The 20,205-nt window shown below is 40.5% G+C and overlaps 1 protein-coding gene across 2 annotated transcripts in view; it reads right to left on the bottom strand.

Moving 5' to 3' along the window:
• The window catches only part of NR3C2 (nuclear receptor subfamily 3 group C member 2), a 189,192-nt gene that overhangs the window by 48,931 nt on the left and 120,056 nt on the right, over positions 1 to 20,205 (bottom strand). For both annotated transcript variants that reach the window (XM_039698427.1, XM_039698426.1), the window contains one exon: positions 910 to 1,026. In XM_039698427.1, the coding sequence (XP_039554361.1) occupies positions 910 to 1,026 (117 nt within the window). The remainder of the gene's footprint in view (positions 1 to 909; positions 1,027 to 20,205) is intronic.

Raw genomic sequence — 20,205 nt, 5'->3', positions numbered from 1 at the left:
CACATAACCTATGAAAGACAAAGCAGCTCAGTCTGTAGAACTAAACTCAGCTGCTAGGAGAATAGGTCCAGGAGGACAAAAAGTTAATTTTGAGATATGGAGGAATTAATGTGACCATGTTGTAATTTTCTGCACAGTGAAACCACTCTAAGGGAAGGGTAACCCTGTAGATCAGGGAAAGGACCTGCAGCAGTATCCAAACCCCTGCTCACAGACAACATCTTAAACACAGGAGTGGTGGAAAAAAGGCATTTGTAAGAGTATTTGCTCAGGTTTGAGACAGGAAATCCACTGAAGCACAGACAGAAACACATAGCCATTACCAAAGAAAGATTAGAACAGGAAAAAACCTCTTATAAATTTTGTTATCACATTGTTTTCCGTATGCTTTTGATAATTAGTAAAAAACATTTTTCCTTGCTGTTGTTGGTATACGAACAATGCAGTAACATCATCAAAATTATCGCACATTCTTACAGTCACAGAAAAAAAATCAAGAAAAATGCTGAATAAGCACCAAAGAAGTTAAGAGGTTTCACTATGTGCGAATTTGCTTTCACGATGGTGTAACACGTTTTTCAGTATTCAGGAGAATGCTCATTAAAAAAAAAAAAAATACAAAAAACTATGCAATAGTTGAAACCTTAACATTTTTACCTTATGGTATTCTACTAAAATTACTGTCATCATAAAACACCCACTTTTCTTTTTTCTGTGCCATAAAATAGGCACCTCCAAACCCCAATTTAGAATGACAATAGAGTTTATCAGCTATTAAGCACTTTTTCAGGATAATCCCACTTTAAAACTTCTGAGATTATGCAGCTGCCAGAACTATAAAAAGGCTGCACATTTCCAATGTTTTCAGCTAATCAAATTAAGAGACTGAACTATTAATATTCTGCTTACCTCCTAAATTCATTCCAGCTTGCAGACATTTCTGTAATCGACAGGCTGGGCAGTTCTTCCTCCGAATCTTATCAATTATACAGTCGTTCCTTCCCGCACACAGGTAATTGTGCTGGCCTGAATGAAGCAAAAATAAAATGTATTATTATTAGAGGCTGTATTTACATAATTCCAATTTGTTCTTCTCTGCTGCTTTGTTCTCATTTTGAGATTCTTATTACTGAAGAGACTTCAAACTCCATTCTTTACCCTTTCCAAATGATCTTGGTGAGTTATCATGGGTGTTTATTATGAGCATCTCTTCATTTTAATTTGGGAAGGAGTTTTGGTGTCACCCTCAAGAGAGAACTCATTACTTTTTTTTTTTTTCCTAAACAGGACTGGAATTTTTCTTCTAGCGAAAAACAAACAACTGATTTGAGATTTTTGAGATCTTCTTAGGTGTGCTGTATCACAGAGCAGTCTAACAGCTCTAAGTTTGAGCACATTCTCGTGCTCAAGAAGTTCAGGATATAAAGCAGAAATGCACAGCAGAGGTAAACTTTCCCCATATACTCCACTCTCTTCAACCAGGCTAAAGTCACAACTATATTATTTAATTTCTGTAAAGCCTCACAGAAGCACTCCTGAAGAGACAGCAGGTATTTAATGCAGAAGGGAACTACACAGCAACCAGGGAAACAGGCTGGCATTTCAGAACTTGGGACTCAAAAGGCATTTTGCTCCATGGAGGAACACAGGTGGAGCAAACCAATGCAGTGTCTCAGGCAAGGGCACTATCATTGTGGCCTTTTCAAAGCCAGGTGCTTGAATTTAATGTGGAAGAACAAAGGAAGCTGCAAGGGTTGGTGTAGCGTGACAGCAGAAGCGAGAGGAGATTCTTTTAGCTGCCTTGATCCAGACGTGGCACACAGGGATCTGGGGTGGCCAGAACAAATGTGCACAAACCCAAGAGATGTGCAAATGAAGTTGCAGCCAACGACCAAAGGAAAGAGCAGCTGTAGGAGAGGAGGGGAAGCCCTGGAAGAAGTCAGGAGCAGAGCTGCACTGGAATGAGCAGGGGCTGACGTGCAGGGAGAGGGAATGAAGATGCAGATAAAACCACAAGGGGACAGAGCTGATGTAGGACAAGAGGCATAAAATATGTCTGCCAAGCTATTTTCCACAAAACTCATTTGCTTCCTTGGGAAAGATAAAGAGAATATTCATGGGACACAGGAGACCTGGCTTCTGCTTTGGGCTCTTTCAGGAATTTGCCTGAAAACTTCAGCTAAGTCATTTTCTATCTCTGCACCTGTCCTCCTTTCAGCCTTACAATGTATCTAGACAGTGAACTGAAACTTGGGATTTTTCTCGAATCTCTTCTGAGCATCTCACACAAAGAAAAACGATCTCATTTGAGTGAGTGAAGTGCTACAGTAGTATCACAAAGGTATCGTCATTTAGATAATGCTTTAGATGTTTAAAGAACAAGCAGATGGGCAAGGAAGGGTTTTATTAAGGGACTTTACCTAGCACTGTGACACAGATGAAAAATAACAAAACTTCAAAATAATTGAAGAGTAAGTAACACAAGGCATACAATCAAGTTGTACAATATAGTGACAGCACCAGGATCTATCAGCTGGCCTTTAAGCAGGCCTGCTAAACAAGAAAAATACAACATTCTCAGCTAATCACAAAATGAAAACCTGGGTATCACACAATGCTTATTTTGTTATGTGATCAATACAAAAAGACAAGAAAGAAAAGAGTCAACTTAATTCCTCTTTATATTTTTGCTCTGAACTGACTTGAGCACATCCCCTAAAGAACCACCACACAGACAGCACGGAAGTAACATAAAAGGAGAAAACAAAAGCATTTAAAATTATTATATACACATAAAGATGGTTTACATGTCCTTACAAATACTGGCATATAATTCTTTTTCTGGAGGGAGAAGGGAAAAATGGTTATTTTCTGCCAGGAATGCAGGTGCAGTTGCTCAGTACTCGTACAATGTCCTTTGTACATCAGACTACTGCAATACCATTTTTAGGCTTCCACAGGCGGGTGCAGGCTATTAATAAGACAAGTCAGCTCCAACACTGCAAAATGAACCCCTTTGCAGAACTACCCTGAAGGCAGTTTGTGCTAAAAAAATGTATACCTGTTAAGTCAACATTTTTCACTACTGCTTTAAAAATCTAATGGGTTTAATACAAAAGTTCCCATTTATAATCCAGGATAATTACTTGGATTGCATTTTTAAATGTTGTGGTAATGTTTGATTCTAACACTGTCACAATGGGACTTCCTAAGAAATATTTCCACAAGAGCAGAATATTCCATAAATCACCCTTCAAATTCTTTTGTTAGCCTGCAATTATTGCTTTGTGACCTATCTACTCTAGATCAAATACTTTCAGAAAACATAACTTAGTAAAGGTTCATCAATTTTTGAATCATGCATTTCTGAGTAGTAATGTATGGTACAAAATCTATAACTAGCTTTTCCAGTAAGCAAGGCAAACAACAAACAAAATCTTCACAATTTTTAAAATTTCTAGACATTCCTTAAAAACCACAGCCATCATAAAGTTTACATTAATGAAAGTAACTTGAAAATACTTTAAAAAGCCAGAATAGATCAACATTCCAACAAACCCCCTATGCAGAGTACAGCTATAAAATAATGAACAGTTTTTCATTTAACATCTACAATGAAAAAAAAAAGGCTTCAGTCTTCCATGCAATCAAATAGGGTTCATTTCAAATAAACTGCTTTTGTAAAGTAAGTCAGCAAAGCAAAGACACCCATAACAAATCAGTATGTCCCATCTGTGCCTCACAAAGGCCCCTCAACTTCAGGATCAAACCAAAACCTGACGTATCTGGAATTGATGCAGTGCTCTGAGGACCTGCAGGGCTCTTCAGGACCTCAAAGAGGTGGAGGAGGCCACCCTGAAGAGAGGCTGATGTTTCTGTGCTGTGAGATCTCCAACTCGTTCAAGAGATTTATTGATCTGCCTTGTGCAGTTTGTGTTTAGCTTAATCCAGCTGTTCTTTTTATCCCGTTCAATCACCCACAAGTGGGCTGGAAAGTGACAGAGCAGATATTGAATTCTCATCTCCCATGTGCTAAATGCATTAAGATGAAAGTAATTTTTACTTATGCCATCATTAAGAGCACTTAAAGCAGCTAATTCCTGTTCCATCTGAAATACAAAGATACCAAAGATGTGAGGAAAGTTTTCCTGTTCTAAATAAATAATGAATATGTAACACGCAGTTACATTAAGAAGAAAGTGAGATCTTTTCTCTTAGCAGTAGAGCTAGAGGAATACTCAAGTTTGCATTTTCCAGGTTATTGTGCCACCACATACCACAAAATGACACAACCAAATGTACACACAAAAATATTTTAATGTTTCCAACCCTCTCACCTCGAAAAATTCTATAATTCCTTGCTTTTACAGGCTTGAAAAAGAAAACAAAAGGGAAGTATTCATTAAATTCAGTGTTATCTCTTACTGAGTTTTCCTGAATAAGCAAAATTTAGCAATAAAGAAGGGGAGGAGAAAAAGCTGTTCTTATTTGGCTTAGGAATTACTGCCAAAATGAGGCTACAGCAGAAGTTGTGCCTTTCCCCATTTTAAAACTCCACTACAGTGATTGAGTCACCAGTCCCCAAAATTGACTTGCTAAGATAAACTTTTGTATGTGTGCAGAGCACTGCTGCACTCCAAGGGCTGCCATGCTTCCCAACAGGTAAGGCTGCAGAAGGAATGAGATGTAGATATTTCTTGTCAGTATTATTTCAGTTCCTGTCTAGGGCAAAATTAGAAAAGCAAAGAAATTTCTGAAACATTCCTCCTGTTTTATCTTCCTCCTAAAAAAAAATTTATTTCCCTCAAGTTTTTTGAAGTCTAAGTCAGGAATTGCAAGTCATTAACGAGTATTCTACATTTTTGTTCTCTTGTTAAAATAGCAACTACTATGATCAAATGTTAAATTTTGTAAGGAGAAAAGCGTAGTGCTGGAAGAGGACCCAAAGACTGTTTAATTCAAGCCCACTCATAGAAGCATGATAAGACTAGCTTAACAGTTCAGGCAGGTTTTTAGTTTTCTATTTGTATTAAAATCTACTGAGAAAAGGTATTCTGCAACTTCCCTACAACCTACAAGCCCTGTGTGAATAGGCACCCCTGAAGTCGTGGTTTTTCCCCCTTACATTTCCCGCAAACAGGAATATTTTGTGACAGGAAGATATATTCATAGTCCCCCCCATAGACATTCAGAGTAATAGATCACCACCTTCTTACAACAATCTCCTGCCTATCAAAAGATTTATATTCCCCATCTCTTTGCTGGGCTAAACAAATCCAGTTCTCTCAATCTCTCCTCGCAGGTCATGTTTCCTGAATCTGTCGTCAATTCCTCCCATTCTCCTCCAGCCTCTTTCCTAAAACAGGGCACATTTTTCTTGCTGAGTTTCACCATCACTAAGGCCAATAAAATGGTTATTTCCTGCATCTTGCACACACAGCAGCCCTGCTAATGCAATCCTGGACCAGAGCTGGCTTTTGGCAATGGCATTAGGTTGTTGACTCACGCTCACTTGTGTGTCACTAACGACCGGCTCCTCTCCTGGGGCACTGCTGCCTTCCACATGTTCTTTCCTGCTTTTACCTGGGCAGGCAGCTCTCTTTGTTCTCTTCTAGATCCACACACACACACATTCACTGAGGGAAGCAAAGAAAAAGTCCAAAATCCACTCGGGGTCTGATGTCTGAAACGGGAATGTGCCCTGGGTACCAAGGCTGCGGAAGTCTCACAAAGGGACGGCAAAGTGAGAAAGCAGGAGCAGCAGCTGAGGACCAAATGAAGCAAAAGTAGCTTGAAAAAAGCTCAGCTTTTAAGACAGTGTATTACTGAGGCACATCAAAATGCATATAAAATGTCCCAATTTCCCTTCTTCCTCCACAATGAGAATTAATACTTTGACTCAGAAAATTGCAGGCAGAGTTGTCTTCTCCCTGCAGGCAGCCAGAAAGCCAAGACTTCTTCCAGGTTTGGGGAGAGAGGAGCTGGAAGCCACCTCCAGCTCTGCCTTGCAGATCTGCATGCTGAGAGCTAGGATCCCTTTTGCAGCTTCTGGGCTGGAATAAGTGCTTAAGTTCTGGAATATTTCCCAACTGGGAAGATTATCTCCCCAGCAGTGATACATATAAAAGCCTTATGGAATAAATAACATTTATTTCTTAACACTGTCCCTTCCCTTTACCCACCAGCCTGTCAGACTGCACAAGCTCTGCCTGTGCATCCCTTCCAACTGAGCCACAGACCTTCCCTGCTAAAGACAAAGCAAACAAGCTACAAAAAATCATCAGGACTTTCTAAAGCAAGTCTCTCATCTCGGGAATATCTGGTCAGCAAACAGAACTTAACACCAGGTTTTTCTGCTTTCTGGTAGAGCCCTAATGAAGGGCTTTGCCTCCTACACCAAGGAATCACAAAATGTGCACATCCCAACCTCTTATTTGTGCTCACTGAGCTATGTGATGTGTTCCTTTAAACCAGCTCTGAAACCCTCCCAGGTTTTGTCTCTGTATCCATATAAGCTCCTTCAATTACTAAAAATGAAATATTTCTATCTTTTGATGGCCAGTATACAAATGAAATTGCTGGCATGATTTGCCACAATAATTTTCCACATCCAGAAAAGGATTTCCTGTTTTACAGGAGTCGTATCGCACTATCAAGGGACAAACTGCATATACCTGAGGTTTTCACTTCACCATCTGCAGCAGGCAGGTACTCTCAAATAGATCAACATCATAAGTATGATGACGACTCTTTTCAAATTTCAGTTTTCACAACGTCCCTATTTCTTGCAATAAAAAAAAAAGCCTGCTAGTCAATGGAAATGAGAACTGCATCTTCATTTCAAATGTCCATTTGGTATACAGTTGAGGGCGCTTTTTTTTGTTTTGGGTTGTTTTTTTTTTTTTGCCTTTTTTTTTTTTTTTAAAGCAGTTGACAACTGCCCAGCAACAGCAGCCTATGTTTGCAGTCACTATTTTAGGCTACATCACATGTCAATTACATAACCTTGTTTTACTGCTCTTGAACTGGTTCGAACAACCTGGGAAAGAGATTATGGCAGTCCCTCCCAGTCGGCCATCCATCCACACACTCCAGCAGGACCTGTCCCCCCAGCACAGCTCCAGTGCCTCTCTCCAGGGCTAGTTACTCATTGCCAGACCCACCTGAGACGCTGGATAATTAACTTCCTCAGCTCTGTTTAAACCAGTCCAGTCTGGCCACGGTAAACTAATAAACCTGATTCCTCATGTTGAGATTTACATGTAGCAGAATAAGCTTATAAATGCCACAGCCATGGTACAGGACTTAGATATGAATACTGCCCCTTCATTTTACATAGAGAATGCTCTGGGTTTGCATTTCAGATATTGAATCTCAAGGTTTCCCAAAATTCAGGGTTTATCTCCCTTATTACTCCACAGACCCTATAATTCCCAGACAACACGCTTTTCAGCTGCAGACCAAGCCAGTATCTGACAAGATGACAATATTGGTCTATTATTAACATTATTACAGCATGCTTATAGCATAGGTATAATCTAAATTCTTCCCTGAAACAAGAATTTAAGAGCTTTCCCTCCTTTATAATAAATTAGAGGCTTAATTAAAATTTGTTTTGACTTTGGCAAAATATTCATCACATCTGGGATATTTCCTGCCTGCTTCTCATTCTAAATTACCTTCTGCTACTTCTAGGTCCCAAGATATCTTTCACTTTCTCTACCATTTTATACTACTGGATTCTTTTTTTATCTGCCATTTTAATGATATTTTTCTAAAGTCTCCTTACTTTCTACTCCCCCCTCCCTTTTCTTTCCTTCAATAAAATTTGTTTTCCAACCTTTTTTTTTAACTTACTTTCATCCTCGAGACTTTTACCCCTTTCCTGTTCTGTAACTCTTTCTTCAGTCTTCTCATTTACCTTCTAAATGAATTATTTCCTCTGCTCAGCCAATAAATGTGATTTCACAGGGCACATTTACACTGCAGTTAAAGGTATGGCTACACCTGATTGAATACGCTGAAGCAAAGAATATTAAAATTACTGATGGCAGGGGATAAAAACTAAGTCTGAACAGAACCCTTTCCTGCAGGGTCCACAAAACCCAGCAAGGGCTTTTTTAAAAGCACAGGCACACAGATGAGCTACCAGAGCTTCCTCCAATGGTGACCACACACACAAAGCTGATTCCCCTTTTTTTCCTGGAAGTGGAGCAAGGAGAGTTGTGTCTCCAGATGCTGGAGACATATATGCAAAAATGCAAAACTTTTTAAAAAATACAAACTTCATATGCAAAACTTTTTGAGTTGTCATTTACCCACTCCCTACACACACACACACCTAAGAACACAGACTCCAGTGCTCTGCCAATCTTTACATGGAGACTGTCTTCTTTCTGCTCCTTCACGTTCTCTGGAAGCTTGCCTCCACACTGGGCTGAGACCAGGCTAACAACAACAATTGGAATGGTCTGGTGACCCTGGCAAAGGAGATGAGAAGTTATAAAAATGATTCTCACTCACTATTTTAAGCAGACTGAAAGGGCACCGATGAGAGGGATCAAGGAGAGAGGAAATTTGGCAAGGGAGCATGGGATGTAGCCCAAAAGAGGCTACTATTTTCTGCAGGAGAAAACCATCCAGCAGGGATGAAACCTGCTCATGGCAGCGAGATGAGAGAGCGCAATGTGAGCGCCTCACATTTAAGGTCCACGTGCACATTTTCTTATGCCATGCTTAAAACACACTGCAGAATTTTGAAAGCCCCTCCAAGCCTCTGTGTGGTGCTCTAGCAATCCTGTTATTCCAACAGGAACATTCCGATATGCCCCAAACTGATGCTGAGACCATCCTCAGGACCATCTTTCAGTTCAGCTTGCTGGAAACCTGAAGACAGCCACATGTCAGACTACAAGATAATTCCCTTTTCAGGTGGTCAAAGGGCATGTTGTTAGCACAGAAGAGGAATAGGAAAAACCTGATCTTTGCAAAGCATTTCTGATTCAGTGAAACCACACAGCACTGGAAATCTCTTTTGGATGAAAACCAAGGAAAAATATCTACAAATACCAAAAAAATCCTGCTATCGAGCGAAATAATTTTGTTTCTGTTTTGAAACTAGTTTTCAGCTCAATTACTTTCGATTTTAGATTATAATGGATACAGTGATACAGAGAGTGGAATTTGAGCTTTAGAGGATGTTTTGACAAAATCACACATCTAATACTTTGCAGCATTTTCTCTCACAGCAAGTTTCCAAATTTTCAGTTTGGTTTTATTTTCAACTGAATATTTTGAAGTTTCTAGATGCTGCTATCTGCAGAGGCAGATTTACAAGAGATCATGTTGCATGCATGATGGCTAATACTGCTCTCCCATGCTACAAATCTGTTAAGGCATTCTTGACATACTACAAAATTCCAGGTGCTTTAATGGAAAATCTGAACATACAAGAAATGGTCTAAAAGGTCTGAAAAGACTTTTTAAAATGAGTGCAATGCAAAAATCTTAAATTGCAACTGAAATGCCCTTCCATTTTTTGCTGACATAAAATGGTCAGCCAATCTGCTACACAGATACACGATGTAGTATCCTGCTCTACAAATAGCTCACTGTTTCAACTGGATTTCAGGAAGCACTCAGTGTAAAATAACATTTGTGTGAAATATCAAGTTCATTTAAGGGAATGTTTGACAGTGAGGTGTGGGGGGAGCATTCTGGAATATGGAGCACTAGTTGGTAATGTGAGGATTTCTGAATGACTCTGTGGCTCCCTGAGCCATGCTCCTTCAGTGAACACTGTACTGAAACTATTCACCTCTACAAAAATATTTATATTTGCAAGTATACCTGAAGCCTGGTACACTTTATTTATTCCTCCAAACTTCTGTGTCTGCCCCACCATCCTGCTGATATATTAATGTAACAAATTGTCTTTGCAGTAATAACCAAGAGATAACTTCTCACAGGATAGACAGAAAAATCAAAATGCACAGCATTAATTCTGTGTTTTGCACCTCCATTTTAAAATCTGTAATTCCAGGCTGACTCCTTCAATAAGATGCATGCTACTTATAAATTATATTACTAGAAAAATAGGCTGTTTGTTTCACAAAGTTAAACTTTCCCCAACTCTTGATCTCAGTGAAAATGTTCTGTTAATTTTTTTGTTTTTAAAACTAGCTGCCCTTTGGTTTTTGCAAACATTTTGATGTTCAAGTCTGCTGTGCTCTTGCATTTAGCATGCTCAGCAGATCACAAATTTTATTCTGTGTGAATGACACATTATCTTCAAAGCATATTTTTCTCCTGCATTTTTCATGTACAGTTTACTACAGCTCAGTCTGGAAATATGCTAAATTTATAATAATGAATATTATTATGTATAATAGCAACAATTTAAAATATTGCCAGCACATACGTTGTCAAATATTTTCCACTAGAACCCTGGTCAATAATAATTTTCTTTTAAAGGCTGCAAGCAATACCATCACAAGAGAGACTTTTTAGCACAGTCTCTTGAGATCCCAAATGCAGAAATGTTGACCAAAGTAATATCAGATGCTCACCAAAGTGAACTTAAAAATTCTCTGCATTTGTTTGCTGACTTTTTGAGAAGAAGTCTGATTTACCCTTTGAACTATGTACTTGTCTCCCTATTTATTTTCTTCTTTTTCTCTCTCCATTTGTTTTTAATCAGGAACCTCAGCTCTCTGTCACCCAGATAAATCTGAAGAAAGAAGAAAGAGGATTAGGGGGCTGTAGAAAAAAGATCTGACAATTAAAATGAAATTTCACAGTATGCTTAGTGTTAAAATACTGTAACAATCTAAACCAAAAAGTGTAAATTCAGAGACTACACCACTTACAATCACTATTTTCATCTTTAATTGGATGAGCACATCTTTCCAAGTACCATTACCCAAAGAAGGTGCAGAATTTCATGGCTGCAGAGCCACAGGTCTCAGTCCACTCCAACCCTTGCTCCAAAAACCCCTAAAGAGGACCTGAAAACAAACACTTCATCCTTTGCTTACTCAACCAACCTCAAGAGGCTGAGCAAAGCATCACACAGCAGCAAAAACACCAATAAACCAAAGCTTGGCCTAATTGCCCCAAATTTTACAGGAGCTCATCTCACAAGTAAAACCCCCATGGTTCCCCTCACCCAGGCACATTGGGTATGACACCTCAACTGTGGCACAAGAATGACCTCTAAGAGATAAAAAAAGAGATTAATAAATCTGCCACGGTGACAGCCACCATGCTGGGTGCTGGATCCATGCCCTCATTTCTGCACCTTTTCCACAGGAATTGCAATTTGCTTGGCCACAGAAATATATGAAGGGGTGAACTTGCACACTGGAATCATCCTAGGTCTTGAACAACTAAAGCCACGGATGACTTGCTCTGCATCTGACATTTTCAACACATATAAAGTTGCCACTGGGAGTTAAAAGCAAACAAGGTAGGCATCTTTTAAAGCACACAAAACTTCTCAGACACGTAATTCATATGCCAGAGTGACATCTTGAAGGGATCAGACCTTCCTTTTTCTACAAGGGAATGGATATTCAGGTAAAACTGAATGTGTCAAATTTCAGCCCCAGTAATGGTGGCTACTGAGAACAGAAATGAAAAAGGAGGCATAAGACAATAGAAAAAATAATTTTCTTGGGACATAAATACATCATAACTCAGGCATAAATATAATTACTTTCAAAGAGCACCTTGCCTAATTGTGATAATTGTTATTTCAACTTTTTTTTGCTCAATGAAAACTGAAGACGAATTAATATCGAATTTATATCCAGAATTCCCCCCTGGATTAGAGTTGCTGCTCCTCCCTGGTATGTGTCCTCACCCTCTGCATTCAACTCATTTAAAAAGAACAAAATCAGAAAGTCCTCAGTCTATTCCCATTTAACTTCACAAGAGGCAGGTCTGGACACAGATTTTTTTTTTCTTAAGAGTTCATTTTTCATAATTAGAATTCCAGTAATACTAAGCAGATTGAATTCATTTTAGTTTCCTGCAAGTACCTATTTAATACAAATTGATGTGAAATGAGATGTCATTGCTTACAAGAAATGTATCAACAGCACGAAAATACTTTGGACTAATCTTCATAGAATACAGCAATTTGCTCATTAAAATGATAGAAATCAGCCAGGGACAGAGTCCAATGTCCTCAGGAGCAGCTCCTGGAGCTGAGGCTTGCAGGAGAGGTCAAGGAAGGAATGAGATGATGAGGGTGGTGGTCCCCTAGTGCAAAGCCATGGCAGGGGCTTAACTGCAGTTCCACATGGCTCATGATGTGTTTCTGCACTCTGGAAAAGGTGAGTTTCACTACTGGCATCAAAAGCAATTGTTTCATCATGGGAAAATGAGAGTGATTAAAGGCAAAGACCATTCATCTGAAATACACTTTGTAAGTAAAAATGACAAAATCTGCATGAAGAAAGTGGAAATTTTAAAAAGGTCACTAACATAGATAAACAAAATTTGCCCTCTGCTTATGCCAGATTTCCTTGTGATGTATTGCACCCCAGTTTATAATTATGAGAGAATAATCCAATCCTATGCCTCTCCTTATACATCCCAAATTGGTAGGCTGTTTTGCCATCCTCAGAAGTAACTTTGAAACTGCCAGGCAGCAGCATTAAAAGCCTCCCTGAAAATGTGCATTTGTGTCTGAAAACACACAAAGAAAAGATCAAAATGAAAATTAAAAGCAGATGCACTTTATGTACTAAAAGGTTTTTCCACTTTGATAAGTGGATTATAATGAAGTGTGGCACCATGTTTCATACAATTTATTAATCCAGTCCCACTTATTTACACTCTGAAACAGCATAATGATTTCAATGTTGGAGCACAGCCAAAACTCACATGCAGAAATAATTAAAAAGTTATGTGGAAAGATTGGTGGTTGCTGGTTTTTGAGGGGCTTCCAAAGAGACAGACGGACTTTTAGTTAACCAGAAGACCTAAGCTGAAGTAGACAAGGCAAAATGTGGAAGTGAACTCATTTTTGAAAGGGACCTACAAAAAGATAATCAGAGCCTGACTTGCTCTGCCATTACAGCCCCTCCAAGCCTGGAGAGGCTGGTACAGACAGAAGACCTCTCTATACTAGTGCTGATGCAACCAGGAAAACTCCATTTGCCCAAGTTCGGATGCCTACACCAAGTAAAAGGGGAAGTGAGGCCACCAGCATAAGAAATCCACTATCCCTTTGCAGAAAAACAGTGAGTTGGTTGGCAGTTCCCTCCTGAGCACAGCACAGTTCTCCTGCCTCCAGGAGCATCCTTACCCCTCAGAGTTCCAACGTAATGGTCCCTGAAGGTGCTGAGCCACCCAGCAGGTCAGGATACTTCCTTTAAAGTGGAAACACTACTGGGAGATGCACTCATGTAGAAAATGTATTTTATTTATTTACTGATGCACAATGCCCAGTTCATTTTATCCACTACATTTCTTATCCACTAACCCCTCTCTCTCTCTACGCCTCACCTGAAAAGGTTGTTTATACAGTGAGTAGAAAATATAGAATCCAGTTTATTGTTACTATCTGGCACGATGTACATGATGAAAAGATCCTATAGCAATTCTGTCATTAAGTATTTCTACAGCAAATTCCTACTGAGGATAAGTGACTGCCAAAATCAGAGTTTATCACACTGTGAAGATATCCTGTGAACTATCAGAGGGACGTCACTGAAGTAGGAAGAAAAGAGGCAGAGTTGCCACACAAGTATGGACAGAAAAGTAATACAAAGAGGTGTAGCAAAATTGGAAGCAAAGACAGGAAACAAGCAGTAAAATTGCAGTTGGAAAAAATGCTACTGCACGTACCAAGGGAGAAATCCAAAATAAAGAGTTAACAAGGCATAGTAACAAAGCAAAATTTGGAAAGCATCACTGCTGAAAGAGACCTAGGAACATGAGGATAATCTGAATGCAACAAGCAATGTGTCAGAGGTGAATCAAGTGCCGTTTAGACCCCTGGCTTGTTCTGTAGAAGCATTACACAGTGGGGCAGGCTGGCACGGCAGTGCTCTCTTCATGCATTTCTTTCATAGCCACACCTGGAATATTGTATGCAGTTCAGGCACTTCATTACTGGAAGATATAAACAAACTGGAGGAAGTCCAGAGAAGTGGAACGGAAATGATTAGAAGCCAGAGGGACTGATTTACCCAGAAAATTTAAAGTAGCCCTTTACCCGCCTGTAGCTTCTCTAATAATTAGAGACGGGAAATGATAACAGCCCAGTTCAAGTCTCCAGTCATGTGCCTTCAGCCCTTTTGTCTTGGGCACCTAAGCATGTGCCCAGCCTTATTACCAAGTAGCCAAAGATTTTTGACCTGATGGAAGAGAGTAAGATGAAGGAAAGGAAAAAAAAATTTAGGCTACATGCTATCAAAATCCTCCCAGGAATTAATTATGACTAAATGAGCTACCATAAAAGATGGAGATTGCGTTGCTTGAAATTTCACATTTTACTGCTGATAATGAAAAGGTTTATTCACATCTCAAATTTATCGTCTGTAAAACAACAGGACTGTTCAATAAAAGCAGTTTTACCCATACAAGTCTTTGCCACAAACATATATAGCACCAAGTTATCCTGCCCAGGTAAAGAGACAAGACTAAGCAAACATTTTTACCCCAGACTGTGTAAGCCAGGTGGAACGGTTCTGCAAAATGACAAATTATATCCCAGCGGGAAAGTAACTGGATTAGCCTAGCTCCTCACACACTGACATTGCTGTGAAGTGATTTTTAGGAAGGCAGCATTTTATATAACTGTTGAGCTGTCAGCAGGGCTCTACTGAAAGACACTTTAAAAGTCATGTAGAGACTGCCAGAGCCTGATCCAGGAAACGGGTGATTACCATTCACATAGGTTTCGCATGTGATCTGGGAAAAAAACCCTCAAAGCAACCAAGCACCAAAAAAACTAGCCAAAAAACCAGCAAAGCCCAGCTGCAAACAAGCCTGCTGGGAAGCAGCTTGCTATATAATCTCCAAGCAACATTCCAGGCCAACAGCCATGTTTGGGCACACAGAATTCCCAAGCCCCTGTACCAGCAGGCGAGGCCACCCAGAAATGTTATCTTAAATCTTATCCTAACCCTGTGCCCCTCCACTGCCACCTGAAACCCCTTCATATGGCTTGGGCTTAAAACCACTTCTTTATGATCCAAATAAGCCAAGTTCATAGTTTTGCTCCAGAAAAATACCCTGGACAGATCCTTTGTCCATAAATGAGAGACAAAATAGAAGTCTGCAGTGTTTACTGGAAAGTCAGCATTTGTTACTAAAACTGTGCTAGCTATGCATACCTGAATAGCATGCTAGCCGAGGCTTTTGTTTATGCAAGCAATGCAAGCTTTAAGCTACAACTTTTGCAATATTTTTATTAACTCAACATTTTCCTGCAAACTACATTTAGACCCATGGAATGAAATAAGAACAGCACGAAGCGAACAGGTCTCAACTTCAGTGCATTGGTGCATTGATTTTACCTTATGATTTTTTTTTTAATGGACATTCTGCAGCACAGTTTTGAAGGTCTGGCAGAAGGTAAAATGACTGTGTGGTTGATCACTGCTTTGACTACTTTGACTACTTACAAAATCATACCTATAAGCCTGAGAGTCCTACACCAGGGACTTCTTCCCCCCCCTTTCTGTATAGTATATGTCAAAATGAATCTGCAAATTGGTTGAAATCTGTCAAAAACCAAATTATCATCAGTGAATATGGTAGGTCTACATATAGTTAAGGTTGCCTGACACTTCTCATTTTAAGACCTCATTTTCTATTGCTTATAACTTTACCGCACATTAGCAGTTAGGGCTGAAATTTTCCATGCTGTGTGTCAGCCCGAGGCTGAATATTATTTTGTGAGAGTAAGAATGTATCAGCTAGAAGCATGGAGCTTAGTGCAAAGTAAGTTTGTGAATAAGGGTAGGGAGGAACATGTTGGTTTTCTCCCGTGTTACATTTTTCACAGACATATTTGAGACGCTCAAGAGCCTTCACACTTTGAGACAGACCCTTTGAAGCATCACTGCTCTGATACCACAGATGTGCCTTTTGCCATCTCATACATTATCACTTAAAATTATAACGGATCACAGTATAAAATACTGAAAAGTTGCAGTTTGTACGTGACATGATTTGCAAAGGTTTTGGTGGAGGTTGGCTGCCAACCTCCAAAGCTCCCTTCTGCAAAGAGCACGGACCAGGGCAGAGGGTCTGAGCTGAGCTTGTGCTCCAGCCATCTCTTCCATGTGCCAGGCAATGCTTTGGCACAGGGACTATGTGCAGAAAATCCCCATCACACTCTCAAGATGCAGCAAGGGAACAGCTTGGAGGAAAGAGGAATGAGGCACAGGTTGCAAAAGCAAAGGCAAGCAAAGAGTAAGGCAAAAAATAAATGTCTGTTCATGCACTGAGCCTGACCTGTCACTCCCATAGCTTGATTTTTCTGGCTGTTTAACATTTTTAAAAGAGACTGCTTTCCAAGGAGACGGACATGCAGCTGGTTGGGGTACAGGTCCCCATTGGAGGAAACTGGAACAGGTATCCATGGCTCCCAGCTCTGTCTACAAGCTTTCATGGTCCCTGGGACTTGACTTGATCAGCCTATCTCAGGGGTGAGCCCAAAACAGCCTGATGCCACCCTCTGCTGCTCTCCATAAGCACAGGGAAAACAGCTAGTTGCAGCCACAAAAACTTATGGATGCAAAAATGTCCCCAAAAACCTGTCCCCAGTAACCTGTTTGTCCCCCAGGTTACGGGTAACAGAAACCTATGTGGTCTCACAGGGCTCTGTCGTGCTGCTGGAACACAGGAGTGCTGCCGCAAGGGATGGATGTCCCACACACATCCCATTTTACCTCTCCCGCTCCAGCAAAAAACCTTCAGAAATGATGACAACCCCTGGCTTGCAATTTACATTCTCTGCTTTTCTAAAACTCTGTAGGAAGAGGAAATGGGGCTCTAAGACCCTAACCACTGAGCAGAGGAGCATATCCCACACCCCACAGCCCTGCAGTGCAGGCTGAGAGGCAGAGTAAACACGCCCCATAGCTGAAGGGAGAAAGACAAACGAGGTTTGTTGCTCCCAGGACATATTTCCTGCTCAAATACCTCCTGCATAGGTAGTGGGCAACTTCTGCACATGTTGCCATGGGTGCCACTGGCCAGCAAGGCCACCCAGCCCAGCAGCTGGCCTGACATCCCGTGTATGTGGAGCCTGCACATACCACAACCAGCAAAACTACAGACTCGAGAAAAATAAAACTCAAAATATCCTTCAGCACGAATCTGTGAGCCAGCATCCGTCGGTACCTGCAGGTAAGGGTTACTCTGGCAGCTGCTGTATCTGCACACAGAAATTAAACTACAGGGCTTGGAAGGGACACGGATTACTGAGCCATCACCAAAACGTTTGGCCTGGGGAGCTCCAGTGCTGCATCCACAGTGCAGCTGCAAGAACACCCTCCCGAAGCAGGCTCTGCCGAAGAGAACAGTGTTTTCCAGCAAATATGATTACACTGACTTTAATTAGGTAACTGGCTCAGTGGTTTTGATTGTTTCAATTGGGTAAGCACGTGACAGGGATTGATGTATAATTAAGATGAATTTTAAAGATAAGTGTTCATGCTGAAGTGGTGGAGCGGACACATTTGTCGCTGCCCGAGGACGAAAGAGTAGAAGCACAAGTGGGAAGAGCTCCTCTCTCCGCTCAGCCAGTGATTGCTGACCTCTGTTTTTCATTATTCCTAGGAAGTGGTCAGTTAACCCTCATCATGAAGCAATAAACCGTGACAGAGAGCACTGATTAATGTGCTGCTCCCCAACAGGGTCAGGCACGAGGAGAAACCCACGGTGGCTTCTGGCAGTTTTAAATGGCCATTAGTTATAGTTGTGCAAAATGGAATTAACCCAGTTAATCGAGCACTGAGCAGCCACGCTTCTGCTGAGGTCAAGGGTTCCCAGGAAACAAAAGGTACACCATGTTTACATACAGGGAAAAACACCTAAAAACTCCCTACAAAACCCCAAACCCTGACAGGCTGATTAATAAAAATGAATACTTGCAATAAATTTGACTAAATAGTGAATAAGCATAATACCTGCACTGTACATATTAACTGAGGGAAAGTCCCAGAGTAAAGGACAAAAGGAAAGCAACAGATTGCCTTCAGCAGCCTACCGAAACATGCTCCAGGATAGCTGCTGTACTGCAGCAGGTGGCCCTGTTTAGACCCCTGTCCCCAAAATTCTTCCTGACTGCCCTCCCTTCTAATCAGATTTGTTATTCTGCCCCTTCACAGGCTCATCCATGTGGCCCCTGTGTCCCTCAGGCCTGGGTTGTCACACATATTCCTCACATTCCCAAGTCTGCTGTTTGTAAACCCTTCTCCCATGAGAGCCAGAGAGCTGAGGAAGCACAGAGAGCAAATGGTAAAAGCCCAGCAGAAGGACACAATGTTTAGCATGAGCTGAACATGCACATGCCAGCTCAGTGTGTGACAAAGACATGACGGGCCTGAGCACCAGGGCTTTTTTCTGAACAAGTATCTTCCTCTCACTTTAAATTTAATCTTCTTTTATTAGTATTGGCAAGTGCCAGTGTAAGGCGTGACCTCTATGTCTGGAACAGGAGAACTGTTTTTGCTGTGGCCTGCTCTGTGCCCCTTGATGGATGCCAGAGGCCCTTCTTCCCTCTTTCCCTAAACCTTTGTTTCTGATTCCAGCTGAAATCTTACATTTGTCCCACAATTGGATGGAAATAATTTAATTCTAAGGATTTCCCACATTTTTTTCAGTTGACAACCTTCGTTCAAAGTGAAGCCTCCAAGAAATTCCCAGGCATACTGATTTTAGGATTAAGGATTGCATAATCCCCATAATGCACTTGCATATGGATTTTGGATTAGTCCCACTTGCATTATCTGGCAATACCTCAGATCCACCTTTCCCTGTGGAATCTGAGTGGGCACCTTGGGCTGTAGAAGCACACACAGCATTTCCCACCTTATTCCTTGTGGGAAACAGGTGTTCCTGCATTGTGAGTTTGTTATTGAAGGCTTCAAGGACACAAAGAATGGCAACATTAACAAGGACCTTCTCACTTTCTTTGTGGAATGGTAATAGAAAATACAGAGTGTGAGAATGGCAATAGGAAGGGCTGAAATGAATTTCAGAAAGATGATACTGTCCTTCAGTTTTCTATTTCTGGAACATTTTCTAACTCAATGGAAAAAGGGATGCTCAAGTAAGCAAATTTACCCAAATGTTGTTCAAAACCCCTCTGCTGCTCAACCCTGTTTTGTCTCATCACAGAGCTTTTAGCATGTACTAATACATATGTTTTGCTTGTGCTTTTATGTCTTTCATTTTTTCATAAGCTTTCCATGAAGGATCTTTTATTATTAAACAGTCAGTGAAAGAGCTCATCCTTGCCATATTTCCTCTTCCTACTTTGAAATGAATAATTTACATGGAATAATTGCTAGGTATTCTTTCTAAATTTCTTACATGGAAGTGGATTCCTTCATGAAACAGAAGGGAAGCAAGAAAAGATGAAGCCCGGTGTAAACCACTGTGTTCAAGTGCTTGCTATTTTCCAGCACCATCATTTATTTTATAAAGCTATATGCAATGTTCCTGTATTAAAATATAGTCTACTTGACAGATTGCCTGCTGCCCTACATTCAGCACAGAGTTACCTGCATGATGACAGTGCAGAAGTATGGAATATGAAATACTACTCGTAGTTCTCAGGGCTCTATAAACCACTTGAACATCTAGAATTCAACTGTCTGGCTGTTTACACCTTGCATACGAAGCCATTAACAACCACCCTCACCCAAAATACTGCACAACCTGATAGCACCATATTCCTGAAACTATCACTGTAGGAATACTCTCTTCCTGTCATCAATAAAAAGACTGCAAGTAAAAGGCATCATTTTTTAAGTAGGTTAGTGTCTTTTCATTCTCCTTTTTTAATTTTATGAATAGTTTAGTATGCCAGTGCACACAAGCTAAGAAGTACTTCTTATTTTTTTTCCCAATAGTCCATCATTATCATTCTGTTGTATCAGAGAAAATTAGCACCTATCGCTTACATAATTTCAAGCAGCATTGTTAAGAGTGGAATTTGCATGCATGATATGG

The sequence above is a fragment of the Passer montanus genome, unplaced genomic scaffold (assembly GCF_014805655.1).
Source record: "Passer montanus isolate IOZ18808 unplaced genomic scaffold, ASM1480565v1 scaffold125, whole genome shotgun sequence".
Taxonomy (NCBI): Eukaryota; Metazoa; Chordata; class Aves; order Passeriformes; family Passeridae; genus Passer; species Passer montanus.
This window is presented reverse-complemented; position numbering and strand designations above follow the sequence as displayed.